This window comes from Limulus polyphemus, unplaced genomic scaffold, assembly GCF_000517525.1.
Source record: "Limulus polyphemus unplaced genomic scaffold, Limulus_polyphemus-2.1.2 Scaffold1407, whole genome shotgun sequence".
Classification (NCBI taxonomy): Eukaryota; Metazoa; Arthropoda; class Merostomata; order Xiphosura; family Limulidae; genus Limulus; species Limulus polyphemus.
In genome coordinates, this window is record NW_013667017.1 from 175,112 (window position 1) to 197,043 (window position 21,932).

General features: G+C 34.5%; 1 protein-coding gene across 2 annotated transcripts in view; it reads right to left on the reverse strand.

The window, feature by feature from the left end:
• LOC106463432 (potassium voltage-gated channel protein Shab-like) overlaps positions 1 to 21,932 on the reverse strand; it is a 108,745-nt gene that overhangs the window by 38,399 nt on the left and 48,414 nt on the right. Inside the window, exons 3-5 of one of the 2 annotated variants that reach the window (XM_022390924.1) lie at positions 19,335 to 19,442; positions 16,010 to 16,873; positions 8,233 to 8,523 (exon numbers count right to left, since the gene is read on the reverse strand). In XM_022390924.1, coding sequence (XP_022246632.1) covers positions 8,233 to 8,523; positions 16,010 to 16,873; positions 19,335 to 19,442 — 1,263 coding nt within the window. The remainder of the gene's footprint in view (positions 1 to 8,232; positions 8,524 to 16,009; positions 16,874 to 19,334; positions 19,443 to 21,932) is intronic. The other variant, XM_022390925.1, reaches the window with a different exon arrangement.

Consider the following 21,932-nt stretch of genomic DNA (forward strand, 5'->3'; position numbering starts at 1 on the left):
GAGAGAGAGAGAGATTCTGTTATTACTTGTATAACAATTAAAGCAAAGATGATAATTTTGTCTGTTTTCATGTCATTAAAACTTTGTATCTGCATCCTCATTGACATTTACAGAATGTACGATGGACTAATAATTAGGCTTAATGTTTTCTTTAACTGCAATAACTAGGCTTAGATAACATTTACACGTGTTACTTAAATGTACTCATTATGTGTGGATGAAACAAAAACCCATACTGCATGTATATTACAAGCTATTAAATCTACACACACACACACTAATAAAAAAAATGAATCAATCATAAAAATAAATAATATAAAAGGTATAATTTTTTTATTGTGAATAACACGTGCATTGTGGAATCTAAATAGCATTGGAGATACCCCTTCTCATCAATTATTAAAACAAAAAACTCGGACCAGGTAGTAACCCCTTTAATATAATAATTATTATCATTATTATACCAATAACACAAAAGCTTACCTACCCCCTTTATCCTGTATTGAAAGTGATCTTGGTGACTCCAATAAATAATAATCATGACCAAACTTCACCCTTAAATGCTAAATCATTTTTTAAATTAGGTGGATTGAGGTGAATAGTTAGAAACTGTTTATTCCAGGCTTCATATTTTACAAACTTTAGTCATAAATATCAAAAAAGTAAGAAAATATATTATCAGGTCCAAAGCTATATGAAATATTCTTGAAGCTACCTCTCCATCAAACTATATACAGCGACTATTTCTACACCAAAGAAAGATTAAGGTGTCAAGTCTCGACATGTCTTTACATTAATAATTGATTTAAGACGACCTTGAAATAGAAACTCCACCTATCGAAGTGACATCAACATACAACATTTATGGGAAAATGTCATATTTCTAATGGTCTCCAACTGGAGAAATACATTGAAAACAATTATTCAAAGTTTTAACAAGTTAAGAATTTGTGGAATATTTATTTAAAATAAGGTGTTGTTTATTAACAAAAAATAGTCAATAAACTTTAACAAGTTCAGAGCAGCTATCACCATTAAACTTAGTTCTTCTGTTAATAAAAGAACATTATTTTAAAATATAAGAAGAATTAGAACAAATCGTTTGAACTGTGAAATAAGCACACTTGTCATTAGAACGTTCCATTTTCAGGACGAATAGAAGTTATTCATTCAAAGTAGGGATTGTAGGATGATATCAATATACTGGAATGTGAAAATATATAAATCAAGACTGAAATGTTGACTCCCAAAAGTGAACCAACAGTTTATAAATGTTATCATTAAATACAATAAACTCCACAACCCCCCTCTAATGATGGGGGGGGGATACTACTTTAAACGTATCTTTAGAAAAAATCAAATAAATTATCAAAAGGAATATTGAAAGCTCCTATAAGGTCCGCCAAAGGTATATTAATTAATTAATAGAATGGTAAAATCAATGATAATTAAAGAAGAAATAATCTGTAAATTATAAATACAATACCCTTTTATTAATAATAATAATAAAACAAACTTTATATGATAATCCATCATTATAATCTTACAAAAATGTTTATTAGTCAGGATATCTAAGATTTGATTTAAAAGTACCTGGCGGTACTTAGATTTTTAATACAATTTAGAGCTGGCATAAATAAAAGGTAAATAAAAATAAATCATGAAGGATAAAAAATTTCCATTTTTTTTTGGTAGTTTTAAAAATTTTATTTATAATTACATCAATTTTAATTTGAAGTTTAATTGTTATTAATCCTATTTATTGTAGAAAAGGTATAAAAGTTTAGAAACAAAGGCAAAATTACAAACTGCTTTTAATAGGTGTTGTTAATTTATTTTGAACTTGCAAGAGTTTGTTGAAAAATGTGAAATGGAATATCCAATTTATATTTGAATAAATTAATCACGTTTAAACTATCTTTAATTAATTTAAAATTGTATTTTTCCTATTTGAAAAAGTAGCATGAAGAATACAAACGTGTATAATTTTCTAATAATTTTAAAATATCCGTTTTATTTGTTGTTTTTAATTCCAAGATTTTAACCAATTCTTTATCTTCCGCCATGTTTAAAACTCCAGTAAGTATACGATTGTTATAAGAATCATATAAATTATAGTTGGTACAAAAAACAGAATCATGAATTAATATTAATCAGAATTTAAAGAATAAAATTAATGTTTCTTAATTATAAAGCAATGGACCAATAGGCATGTTATATCTGTAACTTATTATGAGAAGTATATTTTATATAAGAAAAATGTCCTCTACTTTATACCCTGGTGAATTAAAGTAGTAACGAGAGGTCGTTTAAAATAAATCACCAGATAAGATTCTATACGAGCACCACCACTGAATATCCACAGATGGTGTTAAAGAATCAAATATTAGTTTAAATTCTACAAGTCAGTAATTAAGTCTCTTGCATGTATTGATGAATACGTTATGAAACATTTTGAAAAATATTTAATTTTAGACATTTTAAGTTTAAAATACTACTTCTACACAAGAAAACAAAATTCTTACCATTAAAAAAACGATTCAAAAAATTCCAAAGATTGTATTATTAAGGGGTTACTATCACAAGTGGCGGCAGGCAGTGGGTGCAGAGCTCATTAAGTTAAAGCACCCATTAAGTGATTAGCGGTTGCAAACATTATGCGCTTGCTGCATCAGCGTTCTTGGTAAATAAATGAAGCGAAGGTATTTCCACAACGTTGTTTGGGTGTTGTGGCTGCTATCACGCAATTAATCAAGAACCAAAATGACACAATTTTAGAAATTTTTGGGGTTTGTTTTGTCTCGTTATTTCTTTATTCTTGTTACTGTTTTGTGGTGCTAATCTATACCGCCCACTTACAATTGATATAGTATTGTTTGTATCCAACATATATATATAGGATGTCCAAGAAGTCTGGACCCATAGGGAAAACTAATAATTATATTTATTCAAATTCCAGTTCTTGGTATACTGTGACATCAGGGAATTTTCTTCCTCGAAATATCTACAACTGACATTAGAAATGTGTTTGTTTAACTTTAAGAATATAACGTCTATTTTCCCCATAGGTCCAGACTTCTGGGACACCCCGTATATGGGTAGATATAAACAGAACTTTAAAACGATATACATGTTACACCCTCTTTAATAGCTAAAACATTATCTCTCAAACCTTTAGAAACGGTTAAGTCCAGCATGATTATTTTACCAATAAGATAGACAATCTAAACAACGGGAGAAGATGTGTTTCCACTTAAGAATTGTTTGATTTTATTAATAATATAATGTCAGAAGTAAAAGGCCAAAAGTAAAACCCTGAAACAAAGTCATCAAAACTAGAGATTTTGTTAGTGATTAGTAAAATATCAAGCAAATGCACGGAGAAGTGTTTCTTTAACCAAGGATAGCTATTTTTATATTTAAATAGTATTTATCAGTAAACACAGAAATAATAATTTTTAACAGTGGAATTCATCTATGAATTAACTGAGTAGTTTAGTTCCGGATGAGCCTCAGTAAATGAAAACATCATTATTCTGAAATAAAACACACTATTCTTGAACAATAAGTTGTTTAGTCACTTTAAATATAGTTAACTATCCTTAGTATCATGTTGTATTGTGCACTTTGGAACCATTAATATATGACGTATGGTAAATGTTACACACTACGAAAAAAACTGTTCATTCATGCAAGTTACATAGTTTAAGACTTCTTCATGCCCTCAATTTTAATGAAAGAAAAACCTTTGGCTGTAACCAGGCTTATTAGAGATAAGACAGCAAGAAGAGAGTGTTGACCATAAGAGAGAGTACAGAGTTTGAGTGCATGTGCATAGCATGCAAACGTGTAGGGATCGTAGAATGAAAGGTTAGATGGCGCCACTGTAGCCAGTGCAAGAAGTGAACAGAACAGAGAAACCAGGCAAGATGGTAGGCTGAAACAACGCTGAAAATAAAAGTACGATACCTTAGTACTTGGTACATTCGCCACCCTCTTCCGGTGTCTCAAGAGGGGGTGCACTACGACCTCGAGTCACCTGGAAGTAAGATGATATCAAGATACTTTATCACGTCACACGCTGAAAATGAGCTACCTCTTAGATATGTTTCTGCTTTTCCTACAGACACTAGGGTTAACAAGTGCTTGCATTTTACAAGATAAAAGTTTTCCGTCAATACACTTGATACAATTCCTTTGATTTTTTTTATTTATTTTATTAGAAACAAATATTTGATAAAGTATCGTTAAATCGTTCATGGATAATGATTGATAAAAAAAAAAGAAACTCTTTAGGATAACGTTCAGATTTTGACCAACAACTACTAAAAATTTATAACTACCAACGTGAAGTCTGTCTAGTATTATTCCGCTGTGTCGTCACGCTACTGTATAGCGCCAGCTGGATTCATCACGTTAACAAATAGAGCTACGGGTAAAGAGTACTGATGAAAAATCCTGTACATTGAAACGCACTTGTCTATATGATAAAACACCGCCAAACCTTACAGGCTGAAACTGATGCAGACAAAATGGTGTACTGTAACATGTTTGGTTGTCCAGAGTACTGTTTGTTGCTAATGGTTACCAAATCTTCCAGCTCAATTAATAATACTTGTTTACGGAGCATGAATATCGCCGAGAGAGAGAGAAACAAACGAAGTAGGGATGTCGCCGAGAGAGAGAACAAACAAACAAACAAACATGGAATTGCTAGTTTGTTGAGAATAACCCGAGGTAGCAGACCCTAATTTTGAACAGAGTAGAAAGAAGGCAGCTAGTCAATAACACCCACCGCCAACTCTAATCAAATAGTGGGATTCGACCGTCAATTTTATCACAGCCCCAAAGTGGAGTAGGGTTATGTGACAAAGAGATACAAACAATGGACCCTCGTATCCACGGCCTGGAAGCTAATTATTTGGCTACGCCCGGCCCAGCATGGAGTTAAAGTTGTTTGTTTATCATTATTATTCAAATCAAGGAATTACCGCAAGTGTTTGGTCACCTAGATATGTCAGTGTTAAAGAACACTGTGCTCAAAGCTTTTCACATATAAATGGAAAGATTTTGTACTTTCAAACAAACGTACAAGTAACTTGCTGTGAAGTCAATGGCCAAAGTAATGTAATCGAATTACTTAGATAACGACAAACTGAAATCGATATTACAGCTATTAAAAAGAGGCAAAAGACTAGAGGGAAGGCAGCTAGTCATCACCGCCAACTCTTTTACCAACGAATTGTGAGATTCACCGTCACATCATAACGGTTGAAAGGGTGAGCATGTTTGGTGTGACGGGGATTGCGAGTCGAGCGCCCTAACCACCTGGCCATGCCGGGCACATAAAAAGTGAAAAAGAAATGTATTTTGGGCGAATTCACTATTTGGTGCTTTCGAATATTGAAGTTGCCAAGTTTTTTACCCTGGATTACTTCCTATGTCCTCAGTACGTGGCATACACGAAACAGTTTTTACCCTAAAGTACAGTCTAAAAGTGGATGAAACCAGGAAAGATAAAAGTTAAAACATACAAACTTGTAAAACAAAGAATACCAATACTATATTCAAATATTCTGGAAATTGGGCAGAAAAAAAAGAGAAAATCGCTTTTCTAGATCGCAAAATCTGGGCTCGTCGTTTACAATACCCTGCTATCTGGGTTCGTCCTTTACAATACCCTGCTCCCCAAAAGAACGAAAAAAAAATCATCTTTGTTGTTTTAAAAATTAATCAAGTAATGAATAAGCTAGTTTAATATACCGTTGTTAACCCTTATGATAAAAAATATTACTATTCTGGGGGTAACATTCACAACTGTACTTATAGTTAAGTCACTGGGAACATTTCAACTGGATTGCGATGTATCGCGTAAAGAGTACACCCTGTCTGTGTTATTCAATATCATTGTTGAATAATTTGGGTTCCTACCTCGACCGCTTCTATTATTTAACGGTACTCTGTTTACCATACTACTGCTGGGAATAGTATGACTACTTCTACTTTTATAAACATTGTACTGATGTGGCACTTCTAATTCTTTGGATGATAATTAATCACATCGTAAACTATAATCACGTGATTGTGCTCTGGAGTAGTTGACTGTAATGGAGTAGAGCAGGAATGAACCCGTAATATTTACACTTTATAACCAGTCTCTTCATAATCACTTCCAATATCTAACACGTATTAATACATAATGCCAAATAAACATTATAACCAATACTGATTGATAATAAAATTAACATTCAGAAAATATTACGTAGATTTTCATAAAATTCTTAGATGGCTAAATATAGTTATTTTTTTGTTGGATATACGTAATAAATAAGTGTTTGAAACAAATGTTTTAATATTTGGTAACTGTAATTTCTTACATTCTTATTCTAAACAAAAAATAAGCCTACCTGTGAAACTGGAGCGTTTGTTCATTTACAATCTCGAGACATTATCATAACCTATTGAAAAACGCAGCTTTTTCGACGGTCGTGTATGTCATTGGGACAATATGATATAGGAAAAAAAATACAGACCGAATCTGATTTTTATAGTTAAATAAAATTAAGATATCATAAAACAAAAAATGGGAGTGATAAGAGGGCGACTTTTATCATGCAATCTTTAGTTTTCTAAAATAACGACTTTTCGCATTTTTTACCTTGATGTTTTACATAAAAACTGGGCCTTGTTAAACAAACAAACAAAACGTAAACAGCTTGTGATAGTTGGCAGTTACGTTTTGCCTGGACATCATATTAGGATCAACTAGTTACAACTAACGTTTATGTAATAAAAAAAAGCTTTATACAATATCTAGAAGATTTGGTTAAGCAGCAACCTTCCCGCTCCCTCGCTCATCTCTAACTTAACAAGAGTTCTATCTGCTTTATAGTGCTGTAAAAAATAATATTAGTTAGGCAATCTCGCACCAGTTTTATTTTCTTGGATTTGTCAACCCACCAGTCACACTGTGATCATGATTAGGAATGGCCATGAAGAAACATTACACATACAGAAAAAAAAAACTGTCCACTTTGTACGACAGTAATGAAGGAGAAGACTGAGAAATCATTTTAATCTTCATCCAAAACAGTAAAAAAGATGTTTTTCTTCTGTTATAAATATATGGCTAATTTTCCACTGTAGACATGAAACAACATGTTTGAACTTGCACCTTCGGGAACCAATGTGCAGGTTTGTGTTTTGAATTAAATGAAGAAATCCAATCCTCTAGTAAGAAATGAAAACCTATATTATATCAATAACTTCGTTAATATTTTTTCTCGCTGAACTATATTTTGTTAAGGGTAAGTACCGAGAAAGGTTGTGTTCTGTTACTCAAGTGATCTTTAAAACGGTTTCTTGATCTAGCATCAAACAGTAGCTTAAGTTGGAAGTTGAATTCTACGTTTCCAGTTATTACACTAATTCTCAAACTGAAAGTGGCTGTGGTGACGTATATATTTTATGGAATCGTTTGAACATCGTGGTAATACCGTTCTTATTCCATGGAAGTCCGTGTTCTGTAAATTTTAATATTATGGAAACCAAGGCACGAAAACAATATAAAACATAAATTAAGACGCCATTTTTAATACAAATGACCCGACACGAGCCCCTGGTTGTCTTCTTCATGGATATATGTTAAAAATAGTGTTTTAACAGATACTTTATAACAGTTTTAATGCCTTAGTTTGGTAGTGTATTGACATACACTCTAATATTATTTGTTTTTTCAATATTCAAGGACCAGTAGCTACGTTGGTTGTACTTTAATTTGAAACTGATAGCCTAGAGAGTGTACCTAGCCAACACCACCAACTCTTAGTCTTAGGTTATTCTTGTCTAATGAAATAGTGGGAGGGAAAAAATAAGATAAATCAAGCTAAATAAGCCATATAAATATTTTCACTAAGCTAAAGCTATTCAGTATTCGTTAGGCTTACTGTATATTTACTTACGTAAGGAATATAATGCTAATATTCTGGTAAATTGACAAACAACGATTTACGAGAATAACGAAGCGGTTGAATTATGCTGCTTGCCCCCCCCCCAAAGAAAAATGTTTCCCCAAAAATATAAGCCCTTCATTGTGTTTGTAAATCATTATTTGTCAGTTTACTATTACATATTTTTTATACATTCTAACCAAACACTTCGTAAGAGAAACTAATTTAAGCTGTACCATATAAAGATTTATTGAATAAAAGAACACACAAAGTTTGGACTTACTGGCGAGGAATACTCCTGCTGATAGTCATTGGTGATTGCGTCAAGAGGATTCGGTCTTGTGTCCTCAGGAGCCCCGTTATAACCCTCTGTTGGACCATTTTTATTTTTAAAGACCGAGAAGTCGACCAGGTTGTTAGCGGTGGGATTTATGGTCTCCAGGGGAAGTGACTGAGCTTGAGAGTCCTTTCGACGGCTTAGTAGCCCCCCATGCATGGTGCGATCGAAGTTTTTATAACAACCGGTTCCTGTATGAAACCGTGCCGATTCTTCTCCCAGACTCGTGGCATCCACCTGGCGACCAGAACTGATAACTAACAAATCCTATAAAATCGCTTTAAAAATATATATAAAACACGTCATAGCTGCCCGTTCAATTCTTTAATAACCTTCAGCAAATATGTTGATGTTATCTCAGAAAATTGTTGTTTGTGTGCTTTTATTACAATATATAATCAAAAGTTTAGATTTTTTATAGTATTCGTCTTGAAGTTTCAGAAGACATGACTTTGTTACTCAAGCTCAACGATAGTAAGACGACAATTGAGGTAATTTTACCTTTAGCTTAAGCCTAACTTTGTTACAAGTATACCTTTAAGGTTGAACCGCTTCATATACACATCTCATTGAAATAAGATCGCGTGGAGGGTTTGTTGTTTATGGTTATTTATTATCTACCAACTAGGAATAATAAGACCTGATGTTGATTTGTATATATCATCAAAATGAGGAAAACTAGAAGACACCACAAAATACCTGGATTATACCTGAAAATGGTGGTTTTCACAGTTGAAAAAAAAGATGGCTTTAAATATACATAAAAGAACAAAAACCGGTAAAATATTTTATATCAATACTCGCAGTTTAAAGTTTACCATTTATAATATTCCCCCCCCCCTCTTTTACTGGTTGCTCAGCGGCAAGCAGATGCGTCATTTGTTGGGGAAGGGGGGGGGATCACGACAGAGGCAATCTTCCCAAATTACGCCACAGCATAGGGTCCCCAGCTAGAATAAGGCTTTTGTGGAATGACACTTTTGGCAGTAGGCCTGAAAACTTGTAACGCTAAAATTCAGGGATCGGTCCCTGCAGTGGTCATTATGCGGCTTTGTGCTTGAAACAATCATGTTTTCAAAAGGTTACTGTCAATTTGAAAGATACAGCGTTACTTATTTTAATGATATCAACATTTAAGCCTTGCTTTTCGTGATTAACACAACTCGTGGATGAATTAAACACATTTATGTTTTATTTATTACGTACTTTATACATTGTTAAATAACCTCAAATCATGATTTACAAATATTGATTAGATACATATACATAGTACATTATACATTAAAAGTATTTGAATTGTGCAAATCATCAGTCCCCCGCTGGGACAGCAGTAACAATAAAATCCGGAGTTCGATTCCCCGCAATGGACACAGCAGCTAGACCAATGTGTTTTCGCTGTAAAATAAACAGGCAAGTGGAGTCACGTGACAACAACGACCCAATTAAAGTCGAAGTGGAATAGCATGTATTTGAACTATATTTTATTAATGTTTGGCTTTCGTAGGTAGTATATGGACAAGGAATATTGTTTACTTTTGATAAGGGTATGCAACAGCTCTTTCCAATGCAAAAATATTCGCAAAAGAAGATCATAAAGATGTATTCAGATCGATAATATTTTTTGTACTTAATAACAAAGAAAAAAATAATATGGATCTACTTGGAACACCAGGACCATCCAGAAAAAGATCTGCAAAAAGTCGCAACACAGCCAATGGTAAGCAAAGTACACTGTATTTAAAAGGTGAGAATTCACGAGTACAAGAGTGTTCATGTGTTCCAGGATAAAGTACGCAACATAGCCAAGAAGGATTTCCATCTATAAATGAACCTATAGGGTATGGGTTAACCAATATGTCTTCCAATCATACTTCCCAATAAACCGTCGAATAACTAATTTAGCTGGAAAATGGGCACTGGGAAGCCACTACCCACATATTCTGGATGGATCGTGGAAAGGTAACAGGGAGGCTTGATCTAAGATTACTTTCAGCAATCAAAATTACTTGTATGAGTTTTACAGCAAGAAATTAGGCCTGTATAATGTGCCCATCACTTTCAAGAGGTTAATGATGCTTACACTAAAGGGGCTGCAAACGGAAATATGCCTGGTCTACGTCAACATTGTCTTTGCGTTTGTTTGCACATTCAAGTCTAATGTTGAACACCTGGATATGGTACATCAGTGCATAAGAAAAGCAGGTCTGAAGTTGAAACCAAGAAGTATGCATTCATATGCACATAGTCATATTGTGGTACATATGGAGCCTAAATAGGGTTAACTACAGCAGAAAACTGTTGGTGTTCCATTACAGAGAATAGTCCTGAATATTGCTGGTCATCACAGACACTATGTGGTAAACAGTATGTGTAATTAATTACTTCACTAATTGGGCCGAGGCTTATCCATTTACTGATACTTCAGCACAGTCTGTCATTGAAGCACTGGTGGAACACCGGATAGCTTGATTCAGTGCACCTTAAGAAGTTCACACAGGTCAGGGAGCCAAATTCTATAACCAGCTATTCTCCGAGTTGTTTAACGTGTTGAGTATGGTGAAGGTACGAACTTTTCCTTATCAATCACAATATGCTTGTTTAGCAGAAAAAGTAATATAAACTATCAAGTCGATGTTTGCAAAGTTTGTTAATTCTGATACAACCGACTAGGCAAACATTTGTCATGTGTGATGGTGATCGACCATACATCATAACAGAAGTATTATTTTATGATACAATGCACCCGACAATTCATTAATCCTGATAAGAGAATGTTTCAGTTTTGACTCTGAAATATTCATCAGGTATTGGATTTTAACGGAAAGATAACAGTAACTGTAGATTCGCACTGCGTTTGAAGGAAAAAAAAACATTTTGATCTGGTGTTTTTAGTAATAGTGAATTACATTTCAATTGGACCAAGCTGCAATATATTTACTGTAGTATTACCAGAAAACCTTAATTTAGTGTTATTTGACACATGAAGTCACAAGGACTTTATATGACTTAGTAGCCACCACCACAAAACGTTTTACTGTAATATTATCAACAAGCTTTAATCTGGTGTTATTTGACACATGAAGTCACCAGGATTTTATACGACTTAGTAGCCACCATAAAACGTTTTACTGTAATATTACCAACAAGCTTTAATCTAGTGTTATTTGACACATTAAGTCACCAGGACTTTATATTACATAACTTTGAAGCCACCATAAAACGTTTTACTGTAATATTACCAACAAGCTTTAATCTAGTGTTATTTGACACATTAAGTCACCAGGACTTTATATTACATAACTTTGAAGCCACTACAAAACTCTTTTCAATGTAATATTATCAGAAAATTTTAATGCTATTAATTAATACATTCGATTTCAATGAAAATTTTGGTTGACCACTGTATCTGAACAGTTCATAATATTTAGCTACAAATATATAAATGTGACTAAAACATGTAAACATGCTCACGGTTTTCACTGACATATGAAACATTGTCTACGTCACCTTTATAAAACATACAATAAATATGAAATTTTCACGTGCTCTTTTTGCCTGTATAAACACTTTATTGTATATCAAACCGTAATATTAAAACAATACTATGCGTTTTTCTTTCATGTGTTGTTTAGACAGATTATTCATGATGAGTAAACTGGAATGGACTGCCTGTTGTAAAAAACACAAGTGTGGAGAACGACGTTTCGAAAGTATTCCGTCTTAAAAAGTTGTTAGTAGTGTGAAATGTACCACAGATTTTAAATTATGTCACGAGAGGTCGACAAAATAAATATCTACAGAAACGAAAACAAATCTGGAACCAAATTTCCTCCTTTTTCTTTTTAAAGGATTAAAAAATATATTTTTAATACATTTTATATATGTATATGGAGTTAGTGTCATCGTTTGCGGCTAGAGGGCGTAGTTTAAAATGTTAATATCTTTAAAAAAAAACTAAATTAGATCAATATTTAAACACAATCATACTGTAAGTGTTAGTTTTACAACACTGCTAACTATCAAGTTCAAGCCTTTACACAATTTTGAAGACTCTTCTAGCACGCTTGCCTATTGCGAGATTCCGCAAAACGAAATATTCTATTAGTGTAGGTTCTATTTAAAGTTCTATGCTGTATTCACAGACACAGTTTATGACGACTCTCCTACGTCAGTTACAATGAATGACAAATATTGTATCCCCCCCCCCCATCAGTATTATAGATCTATGGAGTACTTTTCAAAGTTAGTTCAGTTTCTTTAACCTTTTGGACTTATCTATACATGGATCAACAGTTGTTGTATTTACAGTTTATACAAGTGGGGTGTAACTTACTAAAGCTCAAAAAAGCGGTTCGAAGTTGTACTGGTCTTTTGCATCATACGTTATCTAAAACTTGATATTCATATAGAGTTTCTGAAACAAGAACATTCTTCATAATGATTCATAGCTCCCTCTAGCTATAAAACACTTGATAATGACATCATGCCTTGTTTATTGTTAAAATTTGGAATATTGCAATAAAATCTCCCGTGAGATTCGATATTCCGAAAAGAAATTGTATGCACCCAGTGACCGATCACCCTTACAGAAATTACTACGTCTGCAGGGGGAGGATCATTACAATTGAAATTTGTTTTCTTGTCCCTTGATTTTTTTCTTTCCCCTCTATTAAGTTATTTAATCACTCGTGTTTGAAATATTACGATAAAAAGTTTTATTCCAATATACCTTCAAACTCAATTGAAGACGCCATGTTCTGGACGTTCTCATCGATTTTATTGGGATTACGGCCGATAACACCATAAACAGTTTGATTATTCAAGTGATGAATCAATGAATTTTCTCATTGTAATTCAGATGTTGCTGTCGATTTTTTAAAGCACAAACATGCTCTGTCCACCACGAGGAATCGAGCCCCGGATTTTAAAGTTGTAATTCTGTAAACTTATCGGTTTGGACCAAGAAGATTTTTTACCGACTATTATTTTGTGGTGTTAGGACAAAACTGAGATGGTGAATTAGAAATGACTCAAATTGAAAACGAATTTAATATGCTTCGGATTTGACATGCTTAAAAACCTTAACTACAATTCTTCTTTCATGTTGCTGTTTGACGTTAAACACTGGTAAACAGTACCGTACACATTACTAAAATATAAACAAAACACCTTATACTGCTAGGAATAAGTATACAGTTCTGGAAAAGCACGCAGAAAGTTGTGTTTTTTTCCTTTGTTTGTTTTAGAGCAAAACCACATTGGTCTGTCTGTTGTGTCCACTGCGGGGAATAGAACCGCGGATTTTAGCACCAAGTCCTTATACTTACCGATGTCCACCGGGGGACCATTAGGATAGTTTAAAAAACATTTTTTTCTTCCCTTTCGAAAAGAAAAGGGCTGATGTTTCTATACCAAAGATTACAGTAATTGGGCCAGCTAACTCTGGGTGATGGATGATAACACATAATGGATCATCTTTATAGTATTTGTTTGTTTGTAATTAAGCACAAAGCTACACAATGGGCTATCTGTGCACTGCCCACCACGGGTATCGAAACCCGGTTTCTAACTTTGTAAGTCTGCAGACGTACCACTGTGTCACTAGGGGCGTCTTTATAGTAAGATGAAGTGATCCTAAAAAACAAAAACCAACAGATTTGCCTATATAAAGAAAACGATGAAAGGCCAGTTGCACTTTGTAAGAATCGATCTGTATATGCTAATACAGTAGAGCTTGGCTATGGATACGAACGGTGGGGAACAGGTGATATAGTTAGCACCTATATAACAAATTTTCAATCATTCTACAGTGCAATGCTGCCACGATAACCTTATACCTAAAGGTTCGTGCTACGGTCCGTACCGCGAAAGGATTTTCTTACAGCAAGAATGTTAAACGATGTTGAATTCAAAACATTTCGAATGAGGGATCTTTTAATTATCTACATGGAAGCTAAAAGATTTCGCCCAGGAGAGACGTTTCGGACAAAAAAAAAAAAGTTCCAAAACTACTCCCCGAAGCTAAACTTTCATCCAAATAGGGAAGACTGTAATTATGGAAAAGACCCCCCCCCACCCTAAAAAAGTAATTGTGAGGAAACTATACATATTTCCTGGTACCATTAACAAGATAACAAAAATATTTGAAACTGCCAGAGATCCACAAGCTTCCTTCTAGTCACATTAAAAAAAAAAAAGGCTGGTTTCACAAGAAAGAAAATGCAAAAGAAACTGGGATCATAGTAATCTTATTCGATAGCATGTCTTTCAAGTCCCCCCGATGCAACCCCATTAGACTTTTGTGCCTTTGATCTTCTTAAACATGGTCTTGGAAACTGATGACCAAGTAAATTAAAGGTTATTGGAAGTTTAATCACGGCCACCAGACTCAGTAACGTTCTCATAATGTGAGAGTAATCCTCTGTAGATTTAAAATTATTTTATTGGTTCATCAAGAACTCCGCTTACATCATCATCATCATAGACAGCAGTACATCGATAATTCTACCGATGCTTAGCTGCCACACAATCATGAATTATTATTACAAGAAAATGGGGACAAAAGTGGGATCTAACACGCCATGAATACGGAAATGGTGGAGCACATACAGGCGGGGGCACAGCATCTAAGCCATGCATACACAAGCACTCGGGACAAGAAATATTCTATAAAAATTACAAATAAATAGTGACAATTTAAAAGCAAGAAAACAACCAGCACGGCTTGTGACATTGGTGTAACACTACACCACGTGTATAACAATGCTGACAACAAAATCTCTAATTTGTTCGGTGTTTAGGTGTATAGTTTATTTTGTGTTTCAACATAAAAGAATCCCTAATTCTTTTGGTGTTTGAGTGCAAAAAACAAAAAATCCTTAATTTGTTTAGTGTTTAAGTGCAAAAAAAAAACGAATTTATTTTACGTTTAAATGCAAAAAATCCCTAATTTGTTTGATGTTTAAATGCAAAAAAATCAATTTGTTTGGTGTTTAAATGCAAAAAAATCAATTTGTTTGGTGTTTAAGTGTAAAAAATAACCTAATTTCATATGTTTAAATACAAAAAACAAGTCCCTAATTTGTTTGGTGTTTAAGTGCAAAAAGAATCTTTAATTTGTTTGGTATTTAAAGGAGAAAAAAAAATCCCAAATTTGTTTGATGTTTAAACGTTTTGTGTGTTTTTTAAATGTTTAAGTCAAATAAATATCATATCCAGAAATGCAGTTACTGTGTCTGCTTTTATGGTATCAAAATGACTTGTATACAAGTTTTAACATCTTTTTCTTTCTGTTAGAGTTTTGACGTGCAGGATATCAGTAAATAAACCTGTCCAGAAACTAGGTAACGTAAAATAACTTAGCTATAAGTTATATAAAGTTAAACATACCATTATAATATAACGCATAAAAGGCCGAACCTTCAACTGATAATATATATATTGAAAGTGGAATTAAACTATCAAAACTCAGGTATTTTAAAGTTCATAGAAGCTGTGTTCTATATGTTGGTTTAATCAGGAATTGAGATACACGAGCATATTAAACAGAGGTGGAAAAGCCTCCAGATGAGCTGATCATTGGAAGAATAAGTCATACAAGAAAATATCATGGAGTAAGTTTAATTCAAGTTAGGTCTACCTCATAAAGTGTAGCGTTCCCGTGATCCTTTCATTTGGAAATATTTCCACCGTATCAAATGTAAAGTTGGGGATGAGAACTTACTTGACTAATATTGTGACCAGTTTCCACCAGCACATCGATGAGGTCCATGGATTTGGCAAAGGCATCCCTCAGGTTCACGTGGTGGAATGAAACTATACTACCATCCCTCTTGGCTCTCTCCAGTGCTTCTTTCCTCTTCAGTGCTTTTTCTCTTCGCATCTGGTTCTTGTAGAACTCGGCGAAGTTGTTAACGATAATGGGAATGGGCAGAGCAATGACTAACACCCCGCAGATACAGCAGACACTCCCTATCATCTTCCCAAAAGGTGTGGTCGGGTAGATATCACCGTAGCCAACAGTTGTCATGGTGATACTCGCCCACCAAAACGTCTCTGGGATACTGGTGTATTTGGTGTCTGGCTCATCCTTTTCAGCAAAATATGCCAAACTTGAAAAGATCATGATCCCTATGGCCAGAAATAGCATGAGCAACCCGAGTTCCTTGTAACTGTTTTTCAGTGTGAACCCAAGACTCTGTAACCCCGTGCTGTGACGGGCTAATTTTAAGATTCGAAGAATCCTCATGATTCGGAAGATTTGCACAATACGTCTGACGTCCTGAAATTGGTCTGTGTGCTTATTGGATTCAATGAGAAACAGAGACACAAAGTACGGCATAATAGCTAGCAAATCTATAATGTTCAATCCACCTTTAAAGAACTTCCATTTATTTGGCGCCGAAATAAACCGCAAGAGGTACTCCAGCGTGAACCACGTTATGCATACAGCTTCCACCATGGCCAGCTTAGGATTATCTCCACCCTGCTGGCCATCCTTATCCTCCACCTGCATCTGGGGCAGCGTGTTGAGGGTCAGAGCGATTGTCGATAGAACTATAAATAGAATAGAGAGCACAGCGACGACCTGGAAGACAACCAACCACCTATTCAGCTCGACACATAGATGACCACTGGTCATGCAGAGACCACGACATCCAAGACACTGCTTAATGCTGTTAAAGGAGTAACACTAAGACTGCTTTGTAAACATCTAGTTTTTGTCAGTCGTCTACAAATCTGATTTAACAAATCGAGCTTAAGTATCGGAAATATTTACAAGTCAAAAACTGTCAAAAATATAAGCCTAATAGTTAAGTCAGGTGAAGTATTACATACCAAGAGATATGTTCACGTGTGATAACCACGATTTTGTTCTATATAACATCTGCTTTAACAGTTGGCTAAACAAAACACTTTGGACAAGACCTCACGTTACATCAGCTACCCATCTCTTTATTACACGTCTGTCCTGGATGTAGCTTGACTGTCCTAATTAAACGATGTTCTCACTACACATTGAAGCAAGAGATGTTCTTATCTCTCACAAGCAGTGAAATGCATTATACCACAAATATATTTTTTCATGGTATTTCAATGTGACTGTATTCACAGACATGCGCAGCAGTTACCTTGCTCATTGATTATGTAACTTATGAGTTTTATCTTCTTGTTTATATAGTTCAAATTAAGAAAGCAGTGGGACAAATTAAGACAGCGTTTAGTAAATATCTCTTCCGCTAAGTTTCACTATAAAAATCCATCATTATAAAAAAACTAACATTTAAGTTCATAAATGTATTGTGTATATACCATATGTAATATATATATCTCATACACACACACACCACATCGACGATCTTTCACTTGGGATAACCAGTAACGTGGGTAGCGCCTGCACACTGAGAGGCATAACGTATGTTCATGTGTCTACAATAACACTCTTTCGATCTTGTGCGTGTGAGATTTTTTTCTTTGTAACACGCGGGTTAGTAGTGACCTGTGATATGACGAACCCTAAAGTACTTTTCAACTCACGCGTTCGTTTGATACTTCCAAGTGATAATGGTTCCTTCATATTTTTTCATATATGTATAACTTTCCGTATGGTTCAGGGAAAGTTATTATAGCTGTGGAAAGTCCACAAATTGTAAAGTAAAGAAAAAAAACTTTACTTTAGTAGTTATAATATTTACTTTTTGTCTGCTGAAATGCCACTACCTTCTGGTCAATTACAATGCATTATGAAGACGTTTTTTTGAGTTTGTTACATAAAAATGAATTTTGCATAACCCTATCAGTTTCGGCGTATTAGAATTAATACAAAATCCCAATACAATAAACTCACAATCCTTTTGTACAGGTTAAGTAATTGCTAGATACTTTGATATGCATATTATCACAGATAATCTGACATGATGAACACAGTTTATAAAAATCTATGTATTTCGATGCTGAAACAGAAACTTTCAACTATAATAGCATCTTGAATGCATACTCACTAAGCGGTCAGGTCAAAGACCATTAGGATTCGGGTATAGCAGTTCATCATTTTAAATTACTGGCCCAAAGGAAGGTAGTCTGCTAGCAGCACCCACCGCCGCAATGGCTTTTTCCAATAGTTTAAGCCAAATAACGAGATTGCCTCTCATTATTATTACGTTTAAGTTCAATGATAAATTATAAGCAAATTTAAGGCTGAAATTGAGTTGAAAGATTTTTTATCTCTAGAGTTGGAAGTGTCACATTTCAGTCGTTTAATGGACTCATACATATGTATAAGGTATTATAAATGTACCATGATTTTTTCTTTCTATGTGAGCATGGAAAAGTTGCTTATTTCACTTGGGATAACCAGTAACGTGGGTAGCGCCTGCATACTGAGAGGGATAACGTTTAATTTTGTGTGTCTATAATGACATACTCTCTCCATCTTGATCATCTTCTTTAGAATAAGACAAGGAAGTCAAACCTCTCTTGGTGTAAGCTAGATGTGCTGTCCAGTGAACTTGTTTGCTTCATTTTTGATTTATTAATGATTAATTTTTTACTTTGTTTTCGCACTTGGTACAGTCTCATTTCTGCTTCAGTCAGTCAGATAATTCAGTTTAAGTCCATAGTGACTTCCTCTGTCTATTACGGTTTCTACCCTTGTCTATAACGTTACCAAAAATATCACACATAAAGAACCATTTGTTTTTAGTTTGTCTAAGTAATTGTATCGAGGTAACTAAAACGATTTGCTTGTAACCCAACGTTTTCTACAAACCACTCAATATTCTTATCAGCTACAATTAATATAGACTAAAGAAAGATCATTAAACTTTACTAGCCTTGCTGAAAGTATGCAAAAACAGTTTTTAAGGACTAGCAGACAATGAACTCCAGTTAATACCACTCACATGCACAGATTACAATTACAAGACGGTCAGCGCCATCTAGTGTACAACTGAATATGCGTGCAGGAATACAACTTTATAGCTGGCACATGCAAGGAACCAATAACCAGGAAACATTACATATCTGCAGAGTGCAGTCGTTGCACTAACCATTCCCACCATCAAGTGTGAAAGTATGTCACGTGAGGCACGAAGACAAGACAGACAAACAGACACAGAAATACGGCTAGTTAGGTATACACAGGCGAGAGAAGAAGACTGCAAGACAGTGAAAGCTGGAAAACTGTAAATTAGTAAACAGTATATGCCACCACAATTCTTTAACTTTAAATAGTACAACTGGCTTTCCTTTGAACAAAAGTAAAAGTATACAGGATATCCATAAAGCGTTCAAACAATTTAGTAATTGAAGGTAACGAGAACTACATTAGATAAGAACTGTGGTTGTTGCGGATTAATTGAGGTTAACATCTCAGGTTTGTCCATGGTTAGTGGCGCCATTAGTGCACCTCGACATAGGCACTGTTCCTGGCTCGAAGGATGTCCACGCGATAATCATCTCAGCCCATATATGTACCAACATCTTCGGAGCATGCAACATTGCCATATCGGATAGTTTCGTCTTACAGACAATACCCTTCATATACCTCCATCTAAACTTCTAACTGAGGAAAAAAATCTTCCAAAAATTAGACTCCTATATGCTACAAACCGTAACTGTTTATTTGGTGTGGTTTCTATTCAATTGATAAAGCAGTTCAACAATTTATGGATATCCTGTATTATAGCAATGTCACTAAAAAAACTGCACATTACAACATACTAATTGTAAGCCACTGAACCGACTATCAAACAGCCGATGTACAGAATTCATAAAATGATGATTTAACCTTTTCATAAAAAAATGAAATCTCAAAAACTAGATGTACATCTGCAGGGTCCCCGAAAGTGTTCTATTCAAGAATAGATAAAATCAAAATTAAAAATAATAAATATTTATATTTCTTGCTTTTGAAGTTTATATGTCATGCTGTGCTGTAGCCTAAACAGTGAATAACTCTTCTCGTGATTCGTGACATGCGCACGTTTTACTGACGTCACGACAGTACAAATTGCAACGTTAGGCGTCCCTTATGTGACGTCATTTCAGTGTTTACTGACTGACTGACAGACAACACACTACTGTATAGTGGTGCGAATGGTTAAAATAGGTGACCTCTCCAGGTGGCCTTCGGCCCCTTTTCGGGAAAATGACTGGGTTTGGAAAAATTGCGAACTTGTAATATTATTTTTTTTGCTCGCTGAACGTAGCAAGTTTAAAATTATCAATAATTGTTGCAAGCTAGGTTACAAGATACGAGCATTTCTTAACTGATCCTGTAACTTATATAAGGGGTTAATCAGTCCTATGAATTATTTTGTAACCAACATGTCTGTTACAGTTGATGATGTGCGAGACAGAGGAAAAGGAAGTTTTTAAATGAGAAAAGTAATAAATTTTGAAGAAGAACTTTTAAAGAAACGGACATCAATATGTGAATAAGGTAGGATAGGATAAAGCGGCAATTCAGGGTGGCTAGGAGCAAGAATGTTTGCCCCCCTCTTCACCCGATCTGTGGAATATCTGGCGAAAGACCTTAAATGGGGTTTATCTGAACCACAGTACAGAGTAAGGCAGAGAAAATACACCATAAAGTAGAAATTGAGTTTTATGATTATCGTTGCTGTTGTTGTTTTGACAACAAAAATGTTGGACAAATTAATTAAGATCATAACGTAATTACCTCGCAAATTCCGAAGTTAACACAGTATATTTTGACAAATCAAAAACCTGACAACACAAAATGTCACAGCTAATCCGCTCTCAACACAGTAAAACTGTTTCGAACAAAAGAAAAAAAAAAGTTATCTCGGAGGAATAAAACTATTACTGCAGTATTACAATGTGTTCGTCAAGATAGTTTTTTTGTTGTTTTTTTTTGTCTTACGACAAGGGGACGGTAATCAAGAGCCCCTGAATCCACAATCTGATACGTTAATGATTAAGCCAAGCCCGGCCCCACAAACAGGGGAATAAAACAAGATTTTCGTATCAAAGGTAAATATAACTCGTAATATTTCGTTTTCATGCTGTATTTGATATTTTCAATCTCAACATCACCTCTCGTGCATATGGGTATGACAGCTACATCAGAGACCCCAATAGCTCCGGTATAACCCGTCCCTAATATTGAGGTATTAACCAGAGGGAAGGCAGCCAATCAGAAGCACCGTCCTCTGAAGGACTTTAAACCAAATAAAGGGTTTGACTACCATACTTATAGCAAACCCACAGCTAAAAGTGCGACCATGGACCTTTCGATACGCAGCCCAGAACACTAAGCATTTTACGCTAAGTTTGATCCTAAAGGTGCATCTTCTTGAAACCTGGTTATGTGAACAGTTTGTGTGTGGTTAGTTTGAAAGTTTGCAATTATTTTCAGCTTTCTAATCCAAAATGTTATTTATTACTTGCCCCATGTTTAGATCTAGAAATCTAAAAAAATGGTTTACGTAAAAAAAAAATCGAGTGTGTATTAGACGTGCGGTAATTTGATTATACTTCAATCTTTTTCGGGTTTCCTTACTGATTAACCCGATCCAAGTTGACACAGGTCGGATCAGTGGTTTACAAAAATAAAATAAAAATTACATTTTTAGACCATAATACATAATTTTCCACACGTATATATATATATATATATATAC